At 34.9% G+C, this 25,032-nt stretch overlaps 1 protein-coding gene across 1 annotated transcript in view; it reads left to right on the top strand.

The window, feature by feature from the left end:
- The window catches only part of LOC145661960 (sodium-dependent proline transporter-like), a 109,741-nt gene that overhangs the window by 52,220 nt on the left and 32,489 nt on the right, over positions 1-25,032 (top strand). The window contains exons 6-10 of the mRNA XM_081727310.1: positions 1,657-1,791; positions 9,252-9,480; positions 15,572-15,684; positions 17,665-17,793; positions 24,882-24,981. Of these exons, the coding sequence (XP_081583436.1) occupies positions 1,657-1,791; positions 9,252-9,480; positions 15,572-15,684; positions 17,665-17,793; positions 24,882-24,981 (706 nt within the window). The remainder of the gene's footprint in view (positions 1-1,656; positions 1,792-9,251; positions 9,481-15,571; positions 15,685-17,664; positions 17,794-24,881; positions 24,982-25,032) is intronic.

Below are 25,032 nucleotides of genomic sequence, written 5' to 3'. Positions count from 1 at the left end.
GTCCATGTCTTATTACTCTATTACTTTGAAACAGAAGAAACACAAATGGAGCAATTAAGATCAAACTTTTGGGAACATAACCACAAGAGTACAACAGTATATCGTGTGAAAGCAAAGGACAGCCCGGCCAAATTTTCTAAAAATGACGAAAACACGGGTATCTTTATAGTTAGTCTCGTATATTTTATATACTTTGGTTGTAGTAGTCAACTGGTTGCACTAATTCTGACAGGTTTATTTCTAATTGGTTGTAGACTGTTTCTATACTTGTTAAGGAACAAGAATAGAACCACACAATAACTGTATCAAATCATCAAACTTTCGTAATTCCCATAAGTATAGCCTTAATATATTATGCTCTATCTTCAACTATGACTACGTATATTGAGTTTCCTCTCAACTCAAGCTTTGCGCTTAATTTTGGACAATTTAAAAACGAGATAAGATGTAAATCCTCACCTCTATGTGATAGTGCTTTGGATTAGGAAAAGAAAAAAAGTATTTTTAGCTTTAGTATCTTTAACCTTTTTAGGACCGACAGGAATTTTAAGAAACTCGCAGACCTTTACGTTGGCGACCCTAGTGCCCCTTCTAATTGTCACAGGGACATTAACTATACCTCGTCGTAAAGCTTATCAAACACAGATTTCAACGAGCTAACTTTCGTGTCCCATGTCCCAAACCCATAGAAGAAGAAGAAGATTTTAAAAATTAGATTTTTTTGTTTTTGGAAATTTGTGAGAGGCTGGCAACACTGTTACTTGTCGTACGCAGGAAAAAAAATATTTTCACGTGTACACACCAGACATTGAGTACCATCATGTGAAAAAATGAAGGACGAAAGTTTAATACCAAGTGAGAGAAAATTCCGAATGTGTTCCCTTAGAGAATTACCCTGTACATATTTTTCGAAATATTTTGGTCTACCCTGCGTTTGCAGCCCTAGCGACGCTCCAAATTGTCACAGAGATACAAGCCATACCTCGTTGGAAAGCTTATGGAATGCAGAGTGCAACGAAATAATTTTTGTCCCTCCTCCCTTCGTGCGTACGAAAATTGGTAATTTTCTCTGACTTTCTTGGTTTTCTTCTTCGTCATCTTTTATGGGCTGGACACGGGAGCCACAAAAGTTATCTTGTCTGAATCGTGTCATATAAGCTTTCCAACGAGGTATAGTTCATTTCTCTGTGACAATTTGGGGCATCGCTAGGGGCGTTATGGTCATTGGGCTTGTGAGCGGTATGTATCACTAATTAGTATATTCATTTATCTTTATTGATATCATTTTTTATGCTTGCAGCTCCTTTGGGGGGAGTCTACCCCCACAAATGGTGAAGGGAGGGAGAACTAAAAAACATCCCATTTTTCCCTCCTACGCTTCCGCTGCGGGTCCCCCGATGTGGATGAAATGCACACCGTTAGAAAGCTTCATCCTTTCTGAAGAGATAGACACCTAAATCATCTCTCTACGTTAATTAGGAACCGAGCTTTAAACTGCTGACTTAGCCCTTGAGCCGTTGGTCCTGAAAAGGTTAAAGCTTGAAATTAATTGATATTTTGCATTGACAATTGTTTTCGTAAAAGTGAATCTTAATATTTAAATCAGGAAGTAAGTAAGTAAATTACAATTATTCTTTTTACTTATTGTATTTTCAGGTCGCATATTGTACAGCAATTTTTCCTTATCTGGTTTTGCTAATTTTGGTCATTAGATGCGGTTTTTTACCTGGAGCGCGGGATGGTGTTATATATTATATGAAACCAGAATGGTATAAGTTGCTTGAAGTTAAGGTTCGTATATATATTTTTGCCTGAATTTAAAACGGAAAAGAATCTCAAATTTAAAATATATTACAGTATACAAAGGTAAAACTTTTAAAAAAATAAGAAATTGAAGCACCCACTGACTCACGAAAATGTATTAAATTTCTTAAGATTTTCTAAATAGAAATATAAAATACCAAACGTAATATAGCAACCAGGGATTTAAGCCCCCCCAGAAAATATTCTTCGGGCGCCCATGAGTACGAGGTAGATACTTTGTAGATTGATAATGGTATTTAAAAATCAAAATTAGTCTGAAAGACTAGAATCCAGATCTCCCATTTATTTGCCTGAATATCGTTCTTGCAACTCAGCTACTAACAATATAATCATTCTTCTATATTTTGGCGCTTTACTCTGCAAATCTCTTCGGGTTATCCATCTGATGCCAATTTGCAACAGTAATTTAACAATAATGAATATTTTACTTGAGGAAACGTTCTCATACTATTAATAGTGTAAGCAAATTAGACAATCTGGTGGGAAAACTTCATAAAGAGATAAAAATTAGCAGAGATATGTGAAATACTGGTTCAATCAAAATACTAAGAGAACCGGGAAATCAGAGTGGAGTTTCAGCCACCATATTGGAAAATGGCTGCCGCCGATGCAGTAAAACTACATTTTTTATTATTCCGCACACAAAAGGCCAGAAAATCGTCAGAGAGAAATAAAAGTAGGTACAAGTGTGTGAAATGTTGGTCCAATCAACATACTAAAAGTCCTGGAAAAATTCCAGTGGAGCTTCAGCCACCAGTACCCTGAAACGAATTTTTTTCGAAACAAATATGGTGGATTCCAGTATGATAGATTTTATTTTTATCTATTTGATAGAAAAAAGTAGTTTTGCAGCAATGGCGTCGGTCATTTCCAATATGGCGGCTGAAGCTTCACTCGGATTTCCTGGAACTTTTAGTATATTGATTGGACCACTCTTCCACGAATCTCAGCCAATTTTTCTCTTTTCGTGAAAATTTTCCGCCATCTTTATTATTTTTGTCTAATTTGCCCACACCATATTACAATTCTTATTTTTATATGTTTTTCAAATACATGTAAGTACCAATAGGAAAAAAATGACAAGTGATTGTACTTAAAGAATACATTTACGACACTCTATGCTGCTCTTAACTCTATGCTGACTTGCTACCCAACGACACTCTTCTGTATTTGAAGGTGTCGCTACGTAAGTGTGCAGTGCAAATTTCAGTTTTAAACAAACTGAGAAGATTTTGTGCCATTATTCATGAATGATATGTTTACGAGAGATATTTATTCATGTGCTTTCTCAATGTCCACTATCACTGTGTACAATTTGGACATGATCAGTTTTAGACTTCCAAACTATGCTATGCACAAATACGGGAAGTCTTTGAGAACATATTGATTCTTTGTCCGTTTGTCCGTTGCCAGGTGTAAAAGCAAAAACTGTAGAAGAGAGAAATTGTTTATACAGGGTGTTACATAAATGTGTCTCAATACTTAGAGAACAGATTCCTCATATCAAAATAAGAAAAAAGTTCATATGGACCTGTGCTTAATAGTGGATAGTTTCGGACATGGTGGAAAGACTACAAGGTGGTTGCATGCGCATATCGCGTGGAGCGCTGTCGTGGCTGTGACGTCATCTGGTTTGCAAGACAGAACGGGAAAAGGCGCGGCTTTAAGTGACAAGTGGAAATTCTTTGTTACTTTGTTCTTTTAAATGATATCGAGAATGCCTAACTGTGCAGTGTACGGCTGTAGTAATTATTACAGAAAAACTAAGGGAACTAATATAAAATACTTTAAATTTCCTCAAAAAGAGGGGGAATGTCTCCAGAAATGGATTTTAGCTTGCAGGGGACAGGAGAAAATAAACCTAAAATATGATAAGTTTTACATAAAAGTAATAAATAAATGCAATGTTAAATGAAATTATAAAAAGGGATTTCATTATGTAGTTTCTTTTTAGTATTAATAGTAGGCCCTATGTAATGATAGTATATAGGGCTACAGTAGCTTGTGTTGATTCTGCATACACAAATCCAATAGTACGATTTAAAAAGACGAACTTTGAGGCAAGACCCGGATTCGAAATCATGAGGGAGGGGAACCGACAGAGGTTATCATTTCTATCATCATTTCCTTCTACATAAGATATTGAGACAAAATTTTCCCCACAGAGGCAGGCACGTAACTCGAGAAGGGAGGCACGATGATCTAGGACGCTTACCTCCCTCGAGTTACGCAAATGGATAGCATTGAATGCGTTAAAGTAGTTCAGGTCTCATTTCATTCTGGAGGTCTGCATCCCCTGTAGCCTCGGTGCTAAAACGGGACGTTGCACTTCAAATTAACTAACGAATGGAAGGTTCGTAATAACGATTAACGGTTACAAAGATATATAACAATGTATTAGATCAAGAGAATAAAGTATCCACCTACCATGTCAGGGCGACATTGTCGGGACATTTATACACTCAGATTTTGAAATTTTTCTTCATTTTAATCATAACTTTGGATAATTGCATATACATATTTAGGGCCCCCCTCCAGAATTACAAAATTAAGAACGACTGCAGTAAATTTAAAAATATGGTAGATTCTCAACCAATCACGGAAGCACGGTGGCTCAGTGGCAGAAGGCTCACCTCTGGTGCAAGGGATACTGATCCGCTTCTCGGTCAAGTGAGTTTGTGGTGGACAACATCGTGTCCGTGTGTTTCTCGGGGTACTCCCGCATTCTCATTCTACCAAATTCCACATAATCATTCACTTGCATTTATCTTTTTCTTCTTTAGTCCAAGGGACAGAAAAGAGAAAACTTATAAAGAAAATTATGTAATTTTATGGTTTATATGTTTTCTAGTCTAACTGTAACACCCCTACATCGTCTTGACCTACGCCTAGTACTTTGTTTCTTGTTTGAAATAGTCAAGTTGCAATTTCTTTGTTTGAGGTGTTTTGTATATACATATTTATTTCTATATATTTTTAGAACACAATAGTATATGTAACGTTTTATATCGTACAAATGTTTAATAATACAGTTTGTTATGGCGTAAATTTTGATACTAATATTCAGAGAACTGTCAGTTTCACCAAACTTTTTGTTTAAATACAAATTCTATAAATAAGCGATCAGCAACTTCAAATAAGATGATTTTTTTTAATAAATCAAAAATAAAAACGATGTTTAAAATATTAAATACATGCGTCCCTGCTCAATAAAGTTTTTAACCTCCCCTGAGATTCTGACGAAACTAACGTGGGAGCAACCTCTTAAAAAAACTGTCTAAGCATAACGAAAATATACGTACGTGCATTTCTGTTTACGAAAACCATTGGTTCTCCCTTGAGATATTCTCAAAATTTATATGGGGTCATCAGTAAAGAATTCTCTTTCAAGCAAAATAATAATAATAGTAAATAAAAACCAATCAATGCGTTACGAAAATATACTTGAGCATACATAAATATATAATAATGAAATGCATTAACGACACACTGTGTTATAGATTATTCAGGCCTATACATACTCGAGTGTATTACTTCAGATGTTTAAAAAAGAAAAGAATGAAAGAAAGAAAAGAAAAGAAAGAAAAAGCAGAAAATGTAGTGAGTAATATTGGTTTGCTCAAGCTTCAAAGTTAATAAATTTATGAACTGATATTGCTGTTTCTTTTGCTATTGTAAATATCTTCCTTTGAATTCGCTTAGCTTAAGCATTGATTACATTACGTTTATATAATTATTGTTTGTACTTTTTTTTTTTTTTTTTTTTTTTTTTACTTAGTTGAAGATCACCATAAACAGAAGAGAAGTTTGCGTGTAAGATACCAGCGAGCAAGCGCTTGTTAAAAGTTCATGACTCTCGCTGGCCACGTCTGCGACCAAAATGACGTCATGCGCCAGAGCGACAAGAATGTAGCACTGCATTGCATCCGCCTTGTAGTCTTTCCACCATGGTTTCGGAGTTACAGGATATCGCAAACGTGAAACAAGTGAACTTCAAAAGTTCGTAGCTCCACTACTATGGGACCTATCGTAGTCAGGTCAAGACATCACTGAGTAACTGGTATATGAACTATCCAAATATTCATGTTTAAGAATGCTCCAGTACTTGCACACCAATTTTTAGAGAGGTAGGTAGAAAGTATTCCCGAACAGCCTCTCTAAAATTGATGGTGCAATTACCGGAGGTTCTGAAAGATAGATATTTGGATAGTTCACAGACCAGTTCTTCAGTGATGTCTTGACCCGACTACAATAGGTCCCATAATAATGGAGCTATGAACTTTCAAAGTTCACTTATTTCACTTTTTGGGCACCCTATAACTCCCGATCTATCCACTTTTAAGGTTACGGGGGTAACTACAAAATTTTAAATAGGAACCCCCGCCGTATGGTATGTCGTTTGAAAAGTAATTATGTGTAGAGACCAATTTTGGAAACTACATGTCGCTAACGTGTCCCTATCCAACATGGCGGCCAACCGTGAAGTACGTTCCACGCATAACACTAAGGCCAGTCTCTTGAAAAAAACAATGCAGGTAGAAGCATGAAACCTTTTGTAACATTGAAGGGATACAAAAGACAACATTATGCTGATAATTAAAATTCCCCATGAGGGGGGGTCTAAGGGGATTACGATGGGTAACTACGAGTACTTCGACCGTACTTACTGATGGCCACCATGATGGATAGAGACGATACACGATAACGACAAGCAGTTTCAAGAACTGGTCTCTACACGTCATTAGCTTGCAAACGAGGCACCACACAGTGGGGGTTGCTATTTAAAATTTTGTAGTTACCCCCCGTAACCCCCTTGAGCGCACCTCATGAGAGGTTCTCCATATCAACATAATGTTGTCTTTCATGCTGTTGAAGGTTAAGAAAGGTTTATTTTTCTATCTGCCTTGGTTTCTTCAGGAGATGGGTCTTAGCGTTACTCGTGGAACGCACTGTATATATATATATATATATATATATATATATATATATATATATATATATATATATATATATATATATATATATATAGATAGATAGATAGATAGATAGATAGATAGATAGATAGATTGATAGATTGATAGATAGATATAGATATATGGGGGTGAGTTTGTGTGAGCAGCTCGGGGTGGAACTTTTATCTTGATGCGCTCTTGTAATTTTTAAACTAATGGAGAAAAACCGCTCAAATTTTGTAGTATGCAAATATCGGCAGGAGAACACCAGCCGACTACCTGCTGTTCATATAGTAACACTGTTCATAGTATCACACAGCATTAATATTTTAGGGGTGAACATTTTGGCGCCGTGATCAATTACGTTAATAACATTACCCTACAAATAAAAACTTTTTTACACTTCCGCGATTAATATGGGTGATTCTTAAGAAAACGGTCGTGCTGGTTTCGAAAATCACCATAAGAATGCCCCGTCACGTCAGATTCAAAAGATATAGACATATTTATTATTTGTATTATATATAGTACAACCTCTATTATCCGACATAGTTTTCGGGATATTTTTCAGCCCTATTTAACAGATTTCCAGAAAATGTTAAGAGTAATCTAGGACTATCTAGTTATGTCCCCCAAAATTTGAAACAGATCGGTTAAATAGAGGCTGAGAAATAGCCGGGAAACTTTGTCGCATAATCTAGGTCCTACTATATTATACGTAAATTATAACGTTTCGATACAGATTGTTACATGGTCACGCCTATTTTGTTCATCAAACCAGTAACGCCTGTACAGAAGCACATATTCTCCTCCATAGCTAAATACTGTGCAAAGGATTGATGTCTGTGTTGAAACTCAGAAATTTTTATACCAGGACCTAGTAATGTCCATTGCTGTAGTTTTGAACCTAGAGGTTCGAATGCTTCTTTCGACAAATTTAAGTCACGTGCTAAATCATTTAAGTATTGCTGCTGAATTAAATGTATACCACTGTCACCATGTACTGGTATATGGTCCGGCTTTTGACGTAGAAGCCACTGGCTCCGGTGAAACGTCAGGTTCAATCCAGTCATCTTCTTCCGCTGTCCATGTGTCAGGGGGTACAACAGGTAGTCGTAAATCGTCACTGTGAGGCATAGGTCGTATGGCCGAAGGAATATCAGTATACTGGATGACGTATTTACTTTTTCTACACATGCCGGAGATCTTAGTAATGCAGAAGTAACAGTCATTAAGATAGTTTGTTGGTATCCTCTACACCATCGGTACAGCAAACGTCAAGGCATTTAGTTTTCCATGTAATCACAAACTAGGATTTGTTGTACAAGTTATGCAGCACTGATGACGAGCCCATGGCTTGTCCTGGTCACCAATCAACAACCCAAGTACAAAGAATAAGCAAGTTTTGCAATGTTATATATTTCCTTCGACTTTGTTGTTTGGGTGTAAATCTACCACACACATAACAAAAAAAAAAAAAAAAAAAAAAAAAATCTGCATGAACCACACGTTCGGTGTGAACCAAATAGTTTCATTTTCAATCAATAACCACTTGATACACAGCACAACACTCGATTTCCAAAATATGCTTACAACACGCTTAAACAATACAGGCGCAAAGAGATGTTGTGAACAAAATACTGCCACGCGTTAAAAAGATGTTCACAACTCTCAATTCTGACATCTCACACAGGATCTATTTTTCTTTGCAAGAAAAGGAGAACACGATAAGACGATGGGGCATAGGTTTTCTCACTTTGAGTCATTGATGAACTATAGAAACGAAAATACACAGTGATATGTAACGCGAGTGACGAAATAAATGATTTCGTTTAAACCTAAAGGGCTTACAATTAGTGTTGCCAATTTATAGATTTTGTCGCTAAATCTAGTGTTTTGATAATATATTTTAGAGACAAGATTTGTTCCGATCACCACTAGGGATTTAGCTTTGCGACTTTCGAAATGTCGTACAGCGAATAAAACTACATCCAATAAAATTAAGGTTTCTAGCTTTTTTTGGCAACACATTTAGTGACATTATTGTTAACGTTGTTGGCAACACTGCATAATTGTTATCTATTTGAAAAAAAAAAAAAGAGATAAAAGATCTCTGAGAGGCTCAATGTCCTTATGGTAAAGTATTTTAAACTTCCAGTCTTCGATTCTTGACGGTTAACTGGGCTTACTTTACGTTCTTCATTTCAATCAATTGCATGTATGAGCGAAATATATTTCATGGAATAACGCAGAACTGTGACGTGATGTGCAGTGATTATTATTATTATTTTCGTTTTCTATACACCAAGTTCATTCAGAATCATCTATTATTTTCCCGGAGGTAAAAATCATGTTCAGCTTAGAGAACTTTTCCTAAATTGAAAAATATTTTTGTGTTGCATTTTATTTGAATAATACTTCGCTTTGTCCTTTTAAGAATAAGAAAATATTCCAATATGTTTTACATTCCCTTAGGTATGGGGAGCAGCTGCAACTCAGATATTTTACTCCGTAGGTGCAGGATGGGGTGCGATTCTTACAATGGCTAGTTACAATCAATTCCACGATAACTGCTATCGAGATGCTATAACACTTCCAATCCTTAATTGTATGACGTCAATTTTTGCTGGTTTTGCCGTGTTTAGTGTTATTGGTTTTATGTCTCATATCACTGGTAAACCTGTTGACGAAGTAGTGGCAGAAGGTAACTATTTCCATTAATAAGTAAGATCTTCATTAATAAGTAAGTCATTTAGTTCGGTATAAGCCTAATAGTAAAGTACGGTTGGTTTTAGATGAGCACAGTACACATGTCAAAGATCCTAATGCATTTTTAAAAAAGCCTCTAATGCTGGCATAGAAATGTTGTCACCCATTACACAGTACTCAAAATTGTCAATCCTTAATATATTCTCACGCAGTTTGAAAAGCAATTTCAACTTAAGAGAACTATGTATGTAGGAACCCTGGCAAAATGAGAAAGAAGACTATGAGCAAGTCAGTTTCAGTTGGAAGAAATCACCCTCTGTTAGATTCTTCGCATATGGATTCCGAAAATGATTGTGTTACATTATGATTTTCGATTATTGATTACTGTGGGTAGCAAATACTGAAAGCAATATGTTAGAAAACAGGTGTAAAACAAAATTCGTTTAACGAGCTTACATTGTTTCAGCGTTTCTCTTGTATTTCAACTCAGGTTGTTGCTAATCGTAACAAAAGTTTGCAAATAAGCCATATATAGATAGTAGCAACCTTAGATCTAGTATTTCATTGTGTTTTATGTTTTTCGTGCTCCAAAGATGTGAAGGATTTCATTGTTTATGTAGTGTCGTCATCTCCCATAACAAATGTCGATTTCTCCGCAAGATTTCCAAAACCTACTAATCCACAGCTGTCCGTTTATGTGTTCTTGCACTTTGAAATACTACATTTCAGAGGAAGGTTTGTTGTTACTGTAAGACAAGGGGTACTGTCAAGCATTATCGCTTTTGCGAAATAATATTATCATAACGTTCAGAGTAGTATCGACTTGTTTCTTAACGTGTCAAAATGTCTCGATATTCCACTCTCTCTTAGAATTACCGCAAGAGACGTGTGCACATAACCTTCATGTCAAATTGATCAATTGAAGGGTAAGGGAAAAAAGAAGGAATGTCACAAAATTGCATTTTCGAGAAAACTGCGTTTTAATATTGAAAACCGCGTACAAAGGATAGGGTTATTAAATCTTTCGCCCATTTTTACATGGACATTTCTACATCTACGCATGCATGGCATATACAGTCAAATAGTACCAAGAGTCACCAACAGATAGGACAAAGCACCCGATAAAGCACATGCATGGACATTCCTTGTTTTTTCCCCTTACCCTTATTTTAGCATATAGTATGTCTTTATTATTTTAGCACATAGTATAACTTCACGTCTGCAAAAGAAACAACGAACAGTGAAATTATTTTTTCAACTCAAGTGACGGATACCATAATTTAAAACAGTTTAGCATTGCATTCATCAGGCTGAATATAATCATTACTGACAAAACATAAAAAATCACACGGAGGAGGGGAGTAGGTTAACATCTTGGGGATGGATTCGACTAAATTTTGTTACTCCTAACCATTTATTTGATTGTTGATTTTAAAAACAAACTTTTGTCACCAGAAGAGCCTATAAAAGTTAATCTCTTTCGAAAATCCAGGGAGGGGCAATTTCCCCCTCTTGCCCCTCTATGTGGGCTCCCATGGTTAGTAATATACCCATGTTTTGAACACATAAAATAAAAATAAAACATATTAGTGGATCATAGTGGCATAATGGATAAACGTCGAGTTAAAGGTATATGAATAGTAGCTATAATAAAACATTCAAATGTCGTTTCATACGGAGCAACAGTTTCTGACTAGGGTTACCTTATTTATCTATCTACTTGCAAATGTTTCAGATACAGATCTTAATTCATTTTGCACTGAAATAATGCAACATAAAATATACAAAAAGCAACAAATGTAATGTATTATATTCGCAAAGACATTAATTTAATTTTCTCCTTAAATGTTATTCATAGTAAAAAAAAAATCAATATCAGATGGTAAACTATTGTACAATGAGTTCTCTATCCCATATTTTTTCAAAGAATACTTTGAGTGGAATATTTTTTGAGAGATTAGTGCTAAATTCCAAGTCATACACCAGTCATTGTGTTTAGAAAGAGCTTGTTGAAGCCGTATAGCACCATCTATGGAAGATATTTCTTGAAAAAGATTACAATCATCGGCAACAAGAAGAAGATTCGTAGATGGTAAAGAAATGTAGGACGAGACATCATTCATATAAAGAAGAAACAATAGGGGTCCTAGTACACCATTCTGAGGGACACTAGAAAGAGCTGGAACAAATTTGGATGATGAATCTGGGAGAACAACACGTTGCTTGCGATCACAAGTATAGTCTCTTAACAGAGGCAGAAGTTGCCCAAGAACATTAAATCTATTGGATGGCTTATGAGGAAGCAGATTGATGTCAATTTTATCGAAATCGTTTGAGAATTCTAAATATATTACATACAGTTGAGAAATTACACAAAAATATGAACAACAAATTCTAGATTAGTAAGACATAATTTCTGTTGCAGAAAGTCATGCTGTGCTGTGTTTAAATAAGGAGCTGTAAAATATTGTAAAGCCTATCCTTTATGGTTTTCTCGCAAGGAATTGAAAACTGTGAAAGAAGAGAAATGGTTCTATAAGAGCATACATCAGTTTCAGAACCAGATTTAAATTGGAATAATGTTAACCTGTTTCCAAAGCTGAGGATAAACTCCTTCCACAAAACATCCATTAAACAATGGAGCCAAAGGATAAGCAATTGACGCAGCAGTATTGCATAGGAATGTACACATGTAGTATTGATATTGCCAGGCACAAGGCTTTTTTGGTCAGAGAGAGCTGATAAAAGAAATTTGACTTCTGCAGGCGTAGTGGAATATGGATTACGAACACCACTTCAAGACAAAGAAGAGAATTATACACTGGCTGGGTTAAGATATTTCTGTACAAATAATGATTGAATGATTCTATTCTGTGTTTACTAAAAACAGTGCTGCCCTCATATGTGATGCTCCTAGAAATGATAGGATGTTTTCTCCTTAAATTAATAAGAGATCAAAAGCTATTAGGTTTCGAACAGAACAAAGATGAAACGATTGAAATTAGTCATTATAGTTCTTTCTTAGTAAAAATTTGCATATCGACGGCTTCGCAAAAAACTATTGAAAGCATCTGGTTCGGATATTGCTTCCAAAGTGAACACGCAACTTTCTTGTTTCTAAGTACAGATCGTATCTCAGAGTCAAACCAAGCAGAGAACTTTGACGACGTTTGAGTTTTTTTCGGAAATACAATCTTCAACAGCAGCTAAAATAACATTCGTAATTAACGCTGTAACACCATCGATAGTACCATTTTCCATCAAACACTATGGAGATAAATGTAATGCACGAGAGATGTCATCTCAAGGAGCCTTCTTCCATAGCCTAGAAGTATGTTTCGCTGAACTAAAGCGCCTGTTCGGAGTTCAAAGGATGGGACGAAAAGTTATATCCAGTGAGTCGTGGTCAACAGAAAAAAAGTTCATGCGAAGAGTTATATCAACTTCATTTACCGAGTTAGAGCTCCTCCGTGGCTAAGCGGTTAGCGTACGCGCCTTTGGCGTGGGAGACCCGGGTTCGATTCCCGGCGGGAGCTCATGTGGTTCGGATTCCACGTTAATCAGTAGGTCCACGTCTCATCTAGCCTCGCTGCTGAACGGGACGTAAAACTCAAAATCAATCAATCAATCAATTTACCGAGTTATATCAACATAACCCAGGTTACTGTCACCACGTGTATTGAACATGTTATGTTGATATAAACCAAGATCATGAATAAATGTTGCTAAAAATAAGTTATAATTACCATATTTTTCTACTCCCATATGGGGCGATATCCAATCAATGGACAAATTAAAATCACCCATCAAAACCACATCACCTAAGGAAAGAGCTGCTACTGAAAATTCATTTGTCTATATGTGTCTGATTTTGACGCCTCACTTATCTTAAAAAAAAAAAAAAAAAAAAAAAAAACACGGGACCACCACCAGTTGCCCTCTATGTAAGCATCATGTGTCTTGTCAATAGCTCAGCACTGCAACTTCCATTGTAAAAATTCCGTTGAAGTAAGGAATGTTAATCTTAAACCACTCGTCTTGGCAGGCTTTCAAGAAGCCACTGGCAGTGGTGACACGATGAGATGCAAGAGCTCTTTTTAATAGGCCAAACTCGCAAAAAATCCGTGGGACTGGCATCAGATGACTTCACTGGTATGTCCTGGAAGAGGATAGGCTGGATGCCAGTATCTGCTGCCATCTGTTGCAGAAATCTCTGTGTAGAACGGATGTATGTGATGAGGTATTATCCATGTGTTTTCATTTACATACAAATGGGGCAGACCCTCTGTATAAATTGGTATGAGGATATGTTGCTCATAAAATGCGGAGTTGAATTTGCAGTTTTTAGACTCCTTCCTAATCGTTAACTTGCCTTCTTACCAATATCATAGTGACAACCAGAAATCCTCTCTAGAAACTTGCTTTGCATGACAGATGAAGTCAGAACAGGTTTTTGTGTCTCGTAAGGTGTACCTCACAGCCACAATCTGATAGATAAATCCATTCTTTATCGAGTGTGGCAACTAACTTCAACTTTCCCCCAGATACGTGGCGTTTGTAGAGACGCCTCCAGTGGGGTTTTCTCTCCCTCCGATTGGCCGCAGTAAGGACATATCCACGACTCTTAAACATCATCCAGAGCTTTAATTTGCCCCGTAGATTGAGGTTCACAGTTGATTGACTGTGCTGCGTGCCATCGTTTTACCATTACAAGTTGTATAGGAGGGTTTTCTGCAGAGTCAATCGGCACAACTTCCGTGCTATAGGTGGAGTCACCGTAGTACATGGTACCCCTTACAGTCTACTCTCCTTACTGAGTGAACCAAGTGTTAGAACGTCGTGGTGTTTATGATGATTAATTATGTTCTTGATTATCATTGACCTCAATGCACATCCATTTTTCCATGCATTGTTTTTGAGTCTGTCACAGAAAACTTGGCGAGGAAAATTGCTACGATGTAGGCTTCCCAAAACCGATTCTTGATGTCGTGAAGTCACGAAGTCTTGGAAGTCATGATGCACACATCACATACACGCAAACATGAAGCGATACTAGAGGCCGTTGGCTTTCTTCTACTTTGAATCATTCGGATCGATCGATTCTGTGAGCAGAAATGAAGGTTTAAAATTGGACACATATGGATCTTCTGTAATAGTCTCTGCATGCTTCCGAAATGGTTACAGGAGAATTTTTTATATGGCCTATAGTAACACCCAAGAAACATTCTCTTACTTTTAATAGCACTTAATTCTACCCAAATAATTTCACAATCTCTTGTTGAATCATGACGTACTTTGCTGGCCCTTTTATTATTTGCAAAATCCGTAACACCATTACCCAAGAAGTTACGTTAACTTTTCTGTATAAAGTTCTTCGTCTTATATAAAATCATTCAGGCGCGTTCTGAAATGCTAACATGCAGACATACCTCCATCTGGTTAACTCTTTATATAAACATTAACTTTCGACAAAAGAATGACAAGTTTTATCCTTTACTTCGAAGTTTGCTTTAAAAACACTATGAAAAATATTGAAATGTATGAAAAATGATAAATAAATAAGAGGACTCATACTTTACCATGTCAATTTTGCCTTTCCATATTTTTCAGTAGATCTGATAATTTTTATAACGATTCCTTCTTCAAATGCAAATATCTTTATATGTGAAATGTCTAAAATTAAATTGACGAAACACTTCAGCTTGGACAAGTGAACAAATTATTGAATTTCAGAAAATATATGCTGAGAAAACTTTTATAATTAAAATGTTTTCATGTCCGCATGAATGCTGACATATGGTAACCGTTTCTTTGAAGAATATATACAAGAATTACTAAAACGAGTAAGAATAGACATTCTGACGAAGTTTTAGGTTGAATTTGTGCTTGAAAAGATATTTCTTTTGGTATAATACTCATTTTTGGTTAATATTTATTTACTTAGCCACTTTTCGTGATCTTGTATAGCTGTATAGCATGAAATTGTATATTGTGTAATATTTATCTTCTATGTGAATTTGTATCATGCGTTTCAAAGCTTCTTGTTTTACCTAAATTATTTGCAATTAATATTAGTGTCCTTGCAGGTGCGGGATTAATTTTTGTAGTCTATCCATTAGGAGTAGGTATGATGCCGTATCCTTACGTATGGTCTGTACTATTCTTCGCTATGGTTATGACTGTTGGAATTGACTCACAGGTAATTTATTGAACAAATGATTGTACAGTCAGAAACAATATTAAGTATTGGTTGGACGTATAAGAAATGACAGCTCCAACCTATACTTAATATTGTTTCTGACTTTACCATTGTTTGATGATGATTTTTGTATACGTTTGCATATATACAGGATATACATAAATTAATATTATCACTTATATGAGGTATACAAAGTTGTTTGTAGACTAAAATCAAAAAGCAAGAAAGACAGTTCTGGCAACTACCGTCGAACTAAGGCTTCTTAGGCGTTCTAACACAACAAATCTACTTGCATTGTCCAATTCTATAAGTATAAATTTCTTCCCATAGGAGTTCGGGAGCACTCCAACTATATCAAAAATCAATGCAAATTGGCTCTTGTGCAAATTGGTTCTTGTGCAATGGGATAAAAAACCCATCTTCTGGTTTGATTCCTTGATCCGTTGACAAATATCATATGTATCAACAAAGTTCTTAACATTTTTATACTTTCCCACGTGAATTTCCTTATTAGTTTCTTTAAAGTCTTAAAAACTCATGTCCTACCTGATGATCGTCATCAAAATGTTTCTTAACTTCTTCGAGATTACACTCTTCAAGGGGTTTATTTCAGAATTTGTCTTCTAAAGAAGAATGTTCTTATTTAGAATATATCCGGGCACATTTTCGTTATCCTCTAGTTTATTAATTATTGGTATTAAATCAACATCTTTCCTTTTCACTTTATCAATAGGTTCTTCTATTAAAGGAAGCTTCCACAGGTTAACTATTCCCCATATTATTTTTAAAGGCTGCCAATCCTACTGATCCATCATATATGTTAAACTCAAACGTACCTTACATTCTAGTAAGGAAGTCTGCCACTACATTATCTCCTGATTTTATGTGCCGGATTTTAAAATTAAATTGACAGTGTTTTCACAAAGGGTATTTTAGAAAATTTTTCTATTAGTTAAATCCAGGATAGAGCTTTGTTATCTGTTAACACATCAAATTCGTTGATCAAATAATGCCTATGATGGGATATTGTGTACAACCTTTGAAAAGAATACCCATAGTGTATGATGTTTTTATACTTTTCAACTATACGATGATATTTAAGAGAGTTAAGTAATTGTCATATTTTTTTTCAATATCATAGAAATTTCAACATACAGTACTTTGTATTCAAGCATTCATGAGTTTTATTTTAATCACAATAGCGCAATGGTTTTGAATTTTCTTTCAACAAAAATTTAAGAAAATAAGGTAAGTTATGTCTTGGAAAATGTAATTAGTTTTCGATTTTCATATTATGATTGTGTCTTAATTTTCTGTCTATTTATCTACTTGCTTATATAAAAATATTAAAGAAGCTGTACATCATATAAATATTGAGAGATTTGGGATAATCTTTATCTTAGCAATTAAAAAAAATGAACGTCTTAAACTCTTTTGAAATAAATGTGGTGTTTATACCCGTAGATTTGGTATATATCCATATATTCCATATTTTACATTTCAGTCTAATAAATCATGATACAAGAAGATATAAACCATTAAAAATTCTATTTATGATTGTCCTGATGAAATTGTAAGTTATGTAACATATTTCTAAAGAAAAAAGTAATTGATATATATATACTGAAAACTATTTATGTTTAGCTTTTATTTTAAAAGATCTTACAAGTTCTTTATTTTCAGAAGTTCCAATAGGAACTTGAAAATAAGATGCTTTCCAGTAAGGAAATATTTTTCTGTTCTAACTTTTAAGTAGTTATAGAACTATTGTCTTTTCAACCTTTTGGAAAATATCCACAACACTCAGAGGGCAAGTTGAAATACATAAATTGAATTTTGCATGGAAAGTTAGAAACAATTCATACATGTGCTCATTTTTGTAATAAAATTAAATGTAGATATGAAAAGTAATGGTAATTTTTAACTATTTAATGATAATAAGCAAAATAAAAGATAATTTTTTTGTTGTCTTATTAACAGTTTGTCGTCTTCGAAGCCGTTATGTCAGCTGTGACTGATGAGGTACATTGTCTACGTCCTTATAAAACTACTCTGACCTTCTTTAGTTGTACGGCTTGTCTCTTACTTGGTATTCCATGTATAATGGAGGTAAGTATGTTACACAGCGAATTCATTTTGCATATTTAAGTTGAATTTGGTGACAGAACACCGAAATCTACTTATTATAAAATTGCACAATACACCGTATTATTTCTGTTGTATACAGGGTTGGGCTTGAAAGTTTAACTGAACTATTTAAAACTTACACCGTGTATGCTGTTATAAAATAGTTATGTAAAAGACAGGTTTTTGTTGAACGTAGGTTCTGCTAAATACGTGTTAGAAAAAACCACCGACAACGTTTGCGAGGTGATTTCTGACACTAAGATAAGACAAAATGTATAGACGAACCTAGGTACACAAATGCTTCCCTTTGGAGTTATAGGCTCCCAAAACATGAAAAAATGAACTTTAAATATCCATAGTTCCAATACTATGGAGCCTAAAGTAATCGGGACAAGACTTCACTTGAAACTGATTTGTGTGCACTAGGAAGTAATATGTGCGCTATCCAAAATTACATGTTTTAGATCCTGTGTTACTCACGCGGTAATTTTTATAGAGGGAGTTTGGCTACGCGCATACAATTTGAAGTACTCACCAATTACCTCTCTAAAAATTGTTGCAGAAGTGCCGCAGGATTCTCAAACACGAATATTTGAATAGGGCACATACTAGTTCCTAAGTGAAATATTGACCCAACTACGGTAGGACCCATAGTTTTGGAGCTGTGGACCTTCAAAATTTATTTTTTTCATGTTTTCGGGAGCCCTTAACTCCGAAAGAAAGCATTTGTACATCCAGGTTGGTCCAAACTTTTTTCTTCTTATCTTGGTGTCAAAAATCATCTCCCAAACGTTGTCGGTGTTGTTTTGGAACATCCTGCATATGTTTAACTCTGTATGATTTCATGATCAGGTGTCATCACGAACTGAAACCATAATATAAACCATAATATATCTCGTCTCCAGAGAATATATTAGTAATCATTTTAACATAGGAGGTAAAAATTCAATAGATAAATTTTATGAACAGATCTATAAAGTACATTGTGAAATTCGTTCATATTTTTATACAGGTTCAATCAAATGCCGCGGTGGTTGGTGACGCAGTGGCTTAGTGGTAGAGCGTTCACCTCTATGTGGGGTCCCTGGTTCGATTCCAGCTCGCGCCAAGTGAACTTTTATGGTGGACGAACACCATATTCGTGGGTTTTCTAGGAGTTCTCCCGTTTCCTTCCACTTTGTTCATTCCACCATTTCATTCATTTCTTATCATCACTGTCTCCTTTAGTCTAACTGGCATAAGCGTGGGATGTAAAACTAAAAGATTTCATTTTGTTTTTTAATGTTATATTTATGAGTATTCCAACGTAATTGTCTTAGTTTTGGGTCATTCCATCGTCACGGGCAGGACATTTACACTACATTTTTGATGCTTTAAAGTTGTATATTTCTAAAAGTACAACATAAATTCGGCTAATTGTATGATATATGAGCAGTACAGACTTAGGAGTATATGTAGCTGATGTTTTCAGTATTTCTTTCGGTTTAGAGTAGAAAATATTAATTCCTAAATGTCTGTCACGGGTGGGGACAAAAAAGAGAAGTGACTTTCGACACACCAAGTCTGTGAATTCTTAGCTCAAAATGTTTTTATTTAAACGGAAATGTATAAATGATGAAATTTTAAAACAAACTTCACATAATAGACATTTGCCAAATATTTATTTAATGAATAAACTAAACTTTACTGTGTCACGGGCAGGACACATGGTTGTCACGGGCAGGACACCGTGTGAATCAACACACATCATCTCAATAAGAATGATTTCAAAAATGAAATAAAATGGAAAATAAGTTGATTTCTGCTGTTCTGTTATAGCATTTTACATAAACAATTACATTTACTTTAGTTGAGGCTCGCTTTTAGCACATAAAAATAATAATATGCCGTACACTTATTTCTCACCACCTACACTTTAGGAAATAGTTTCATTTGCCCATTTACACCCACCTTGTAGGGAAATTCGTACAAAACACTGTCTAACAGTATATAAAATAGGTGCTGGTATCCAGTGCCCGTGCCGTGGAAAATCAGCGCCCGGGCCGAGAGTATACGACGCGTCGGGACGGCGCCCCCGTAAATATGAGTGAGATCGACAGACCAGCCGCAAAGCGTCACCATGGTTGGCGCGATGCGTAAGAAAATTCTCAAAAATAAACTCTGCTTTTCGTTGATTTTGAGCACTTTTTAATACTATTTTCCTTCCATTTTACATATATATATATATATATATATATATATATATATATATATATATATATATATTATTTTTTCCTCCTGAATTTTGCGCCCCTTACTTTGACGCGCGGGGCCGTAACCACGCTCGTCCCCCCCCCGGGGGCACAGCACTGCTGGTATCAAAGGTTTTATTTGATCGAAATGCACGTAAGACACATCTTCAACAGTCTTGAAAATTTTACCGCAATCGCTTACGGTCTTCATTCGAATTTCCTTGACTTCTTCGTCCTCTTCTACTGGGCTTTGTGCGATAGTTGCATGTCTATGTTTTCTTTTTCTGTCCACTAGAGAAAAATTCCATCAACAAAAATGTTTATTGTGTTATATCTTCAACAGCTGGTCTAACACAAGCCTTGTTAACATGCACAAGCTTGTAAGTCGTCCCTCAGGATACCTTCATGGTTTTTGGAGCCACCATTTTCAGAATCTGAATAAAAGTCTGTTTGAAATTTAAAAGATTTTATGCGGATGAAGCTCTAATTTAAAAGTTCGACGAACTACCAAATTTTCACTGTCAAATTGCAGGAATAACTGTTTTGATTGGGGACATTCAATTGACAAGAGCATTTTCCCGTCTTTTATCCGAAACTTTTTTTTTTCAATTTCTGCTGATGATAGTAGTAAACCAGATAGATATATTTTGAAACGAAGAGTTCAAAACTGCTACGAAATTAGCAGCACATTCTACAATTACTATGTTTTGTTTCACAAAGTTCCATACTGGCCGTTTTGTACGTACTTCAATCCCATCTACTGCTCCTTTGAAACGAACAGAAAAGTGACACTATTGATAATATTTATATGACATTTAATTTAAATTAAAACATCATACTGACAATAATACAAATCCTCTATTTAAGTAAATAATGTTCATGCTTAGAAAACTTTATTTTATTTATAGTACACATGGAATAATTTTCTATCGTGAATAACAAATGTACACTAACTATCCCACCAGTGGCATGCCCACTGTCACGGGCAGGACAAGTTTTCAAATTGAAATAAATCGAAATATATTGTTAGCATTAGTCCAAAATTTGGTAAATGTAAAGTACACGTGAAAATTGTTACTTCTACTAAGTACGAACCACATTCACAAATTTAGTAATTCAGTACAATAACTTTTGGTAGTTTTCTGTCACGGGCAGGACACTCAAGTTGACGTTTATATCTTTAATGATATTATAAACAATTTTTATCCTGTAAACACTATTTCAACTGCAGCTTGTAGCAAAAAGAAGCATCTTGAATAGCTCGAAGTTACTTCAGCCAAACATGCACAATATACCGTAAAATGTTGCCGATAACAAGAATAAAAATTTTCCTCCCAGCTGACATGTTACGAATTCACAACTCAGACTTAAAATTTTTACGTGAATTCTAAGTATAAATAAGTTTTTCTTTGTGAAAAAGTAAATTTCGTTCTATTTACTTCATATATACGTAAAAATGCATTGATTTTAACAGTTTTCGAAAATTTCGGTTCAGGCTCACTTTCGCGTGGAATGGCCCTTTTATATCATTAAGAAAATTATAAAGTTGCTTTTCTTTTATAAATCTTTAAAGCTGTTAGTTACGATTTCAAGAGATAACTAGCAAATCTATCCTACATACGTTGTAACTTAATTATTGGCCAATTTTGAGCGGAATTGGCAAGTGAATAATTTGAGTGCAGTTTTCATTTCTTTATAGATTATGTTACTTTTATATCAAGAGAAATTGTACTTAAATTACAAATAAATAACGAAGTTTTGGGATGTTTACTTACTGTTAGTATAATAAACCAATAACGCAACGTTTAAAAAACTGGCACAAACAACGAGAAAAATAACTTACAAAGTACCACGTAAACGGATTAAGAAACAAGATTAGTAAACTGTGAAAAATAAAACTTTCGTGCAGTACCTATTTCTTGGAGTACCGTACCTATTTCTTGAATTAACCCTTGGATATCCTTAATATGTTTTAACTCCGGATTTCCAAGGGTACAGGTGTACCCCAATACAAATTTTTGCAATTAAAAACATCCTTATTTGTGCCATCAATAATATTGGTATGTTAGTGTATGTTCGGTGGTGCTTTGTTAGATTAGGTTAGTTTTGTTAGTGTAGGTTAGTTTAGGGTAGTTTAGGCTAAGTTTAGGTAGGTTAGGTTAGCGGAACGGAAATTTGTTTGTACGCTATAGAACTGTATTAATTTCGTAATATTTTTGTGACAGGAAGGGTTGCAATATTGTAATATGAATGCAAAATTGCAACGGTATACTTCAGCAGGCTGTAATACTGCCTGTCCTTTATTTTGCTCTTTACAATAATAAAATGCAACAATAAAATACTTGAAAGAAGCATGGTGACATAGATACCCAAAGGGTTACAAACGTACCCCACTGTAGTTTTTAGCCACATATGTAAGCAGATCACCTTGCAATATAATTATTATTGAGGAAATAAGTTTCCTTAGAGTCCGGCCCATAATGTAAAGAATGCTAGTCAATCTTGAGATTCTATGAATATAAAACATACACTAAAACATGTGCATGGGGTACATTTGTACCCTCTTGGATATCCGAAGATTAAAACACTGTAAATATTGAGACTAGTTAATGCCATGCTATGAAGCCTAGCAGTATATAAGGTAATGTTAATGTCGAATGCGTCACTGAACAGATAAGGGAAACAGACTGAAAGAAGATATGTGAAAATGGAATTATAAAAAAGTAAAGTTATAAGTATAAAAACATCCATAGCAGAATATACGATTCTGGAAGGTCAGCTAATACATTGGCGTCATCAGCACATAAACTTTGGGGCTACATATTACCAGGAAACCCCAGGAAAGCGGGGGTCCTGGAATCCTTCCCCGGAAAATTAAAAAAGTAGTCTTCGTACATTGCATTTTAAAGCATTTTTTGCTTTAAAAACTTTAAAAAGTTTTGTGTTTTAATTTTACTTTTGATAGTTTGTTTTGGAAAAGTGGAATTAAAACATACACACTTTACAATTTGTTTACTTATTAAAACAGTAAAATTTAACCTTATTTTAAAATCTTAATTAAACTTAAATGGTACCAAGTGTTTGTCAGAAAACAAATAGTGATCAAAGGTAATTGGAAGTAAATACTCAGAAACAATGAAGTTTTGAAAACAAGTTTCAGGCCTTAAGCCTATAACTAACCTAAATAATTCTCAACAGTTTTTTTTTAAATAGCTAAACTGAGCTCGCTTTGCTGCTCGCTACCTAAACAAACAAAAAACGAAAAAGAAAAAAACAGTTTACTCCACCTTCACCTTCATAAGACCAAAAATTGACTGCCTGTTTTCGCTATTGGAAAACAACTTTTCTGCTATATTTTTCATATTCACATTCTCTAACATCGTGTTGTGAACGTAGCAAACTTCTACGTGGTGGAACCTTTTGTAGGTCGTAGTTGACCTAAGATACTTGAAATATTAGGGGGTACGAAAACTGTTTTACAAATATTGGGGGGAAGACAAGTCCTAAGTGGGATTGACGCCTGTGATCTAGTACATATAAGTAGAATCAATTGATAATGGTGTCAAGACAGTAGCTGTTTTCAAGAATATGTGATGAACATTTAGGATTTTAAAAAAGTTACATCTAAGAAAGATCTGCTGAAGATCACAGTTAAGTGGCTGAAATGATTTCTGTAAGTAAGTAATAATCTACTTACAACTTTTACAGATACTTGCTAGGGACGAGAATTTTTACTTTCCGGAGTCCGGAAAGTAAAACCGGAAAAATTCTGGATTGAAATTTATACTGAAACTTTTTTTTCAACTGAAATTCTAACCCTTACCTTTGCCTAACCTTTGCCCAGTGTTCTCATGTCTAGATTTTTTTCTAAGATTGTTAGTATGTGATACCACTTCAGATATCCAGGGAAGATGTTAGGGGTGAAGCTTAAAGTATGAAAGGGAATTAGATTTTAGTTATACTTTAGGGCGGAGAGTGTGTTAGTGTTCGAACAGTACCAGTAAAGAATAGAAAGAGAGAGAGAGAAGAAGTGTCAATAGTTGCTAGGTAGTTTGAGGAATATCAAAGTAGTTGTTTATGGAGTCTGAGAGATATCATTTTATTATTGTAAGCTGAAAGTGAGAGGCAGAATAATGTTGTTGAGTTATAAACAGAGTTAAGTAAGAGAAGGTAAATGTATTTAGGTCCAAGATATGTGTAGATGTTCGGAGAATATAATATTGCAGAGTGAAATAAAGAGTATCTTGAGAAGTATAATGTTGTTGTAATGTCAGAAGTTTTAAAGGAGAACATTATAGGATATTAATTAAAGGCTTTGACATTGTAAGCTTGATTAAGGCTAGATTTTACCTTAACGGACTTGAAGAACAACATAGATTTCGGAAAAATCCCGATTTCGGAAAAAATTCTGATGTTGGAAAAATTCCGGAATTCGGAAAAATTCCGGAAGTTTCCGAATTCCGGATTTTTCCGAAATCCGGAAAGTGAAAATTCTAATTCCGTAAAATAAATTTTTCGGAATCCGTATTCAGGAAAATTTTGGCCATCCATAATACTTGTCAGAACCAAAATAAGAACAAAGAGTTTCACAAGTCCTAGTCTTCACTGTGCTCGTATGAAAATATTTCACGATAGTAATATATATAAGTAAATATATCATGCTGAATAGCCCAATGTTGTTACTATTATTATCTATTTATTTTTAATATTGTGTCTTACAATAGGCTAAACAATACGGTTGTAAATAAAGGTTTTAGTAAAAAACGAACATTGAAAAAGATTGTAAAGAAAAGTGAAAAGTATGTGTATGTATTTGCTATTGACTATTTAACTTAACAGGGTGGAATGTACATACTGCAACTGTTGGATTGGTATTCTGCATCTTTTCCTGTGGTAGTATTATCGTTGATAAGAGTCTGCGTTGTAGCTTTAATATACGGTAAGTACAAAGTGAAATGTTACTATTTAGTATCGTATAGTTAAAACTTAA

This window comes from Thermobia domestica, chromosome 10 (genome assembly GCF_964235325.1).
Source record: "Thermobia domestica chromosome 10, izTheDome1.hap1.1, whole genome shotgun sequence".
Lineage (NCBI taxonomy): Eukaryota > Metazoa > Arthropoda > Insecta > Zygentoma > Lepismatidae > Thermobia > Thermobia domestica.
The sequence above is the reverse complement of the archived record's forward strand: the minus strand, read 5'-3'. Positions and strand labels throughout refer to the sequence as shown.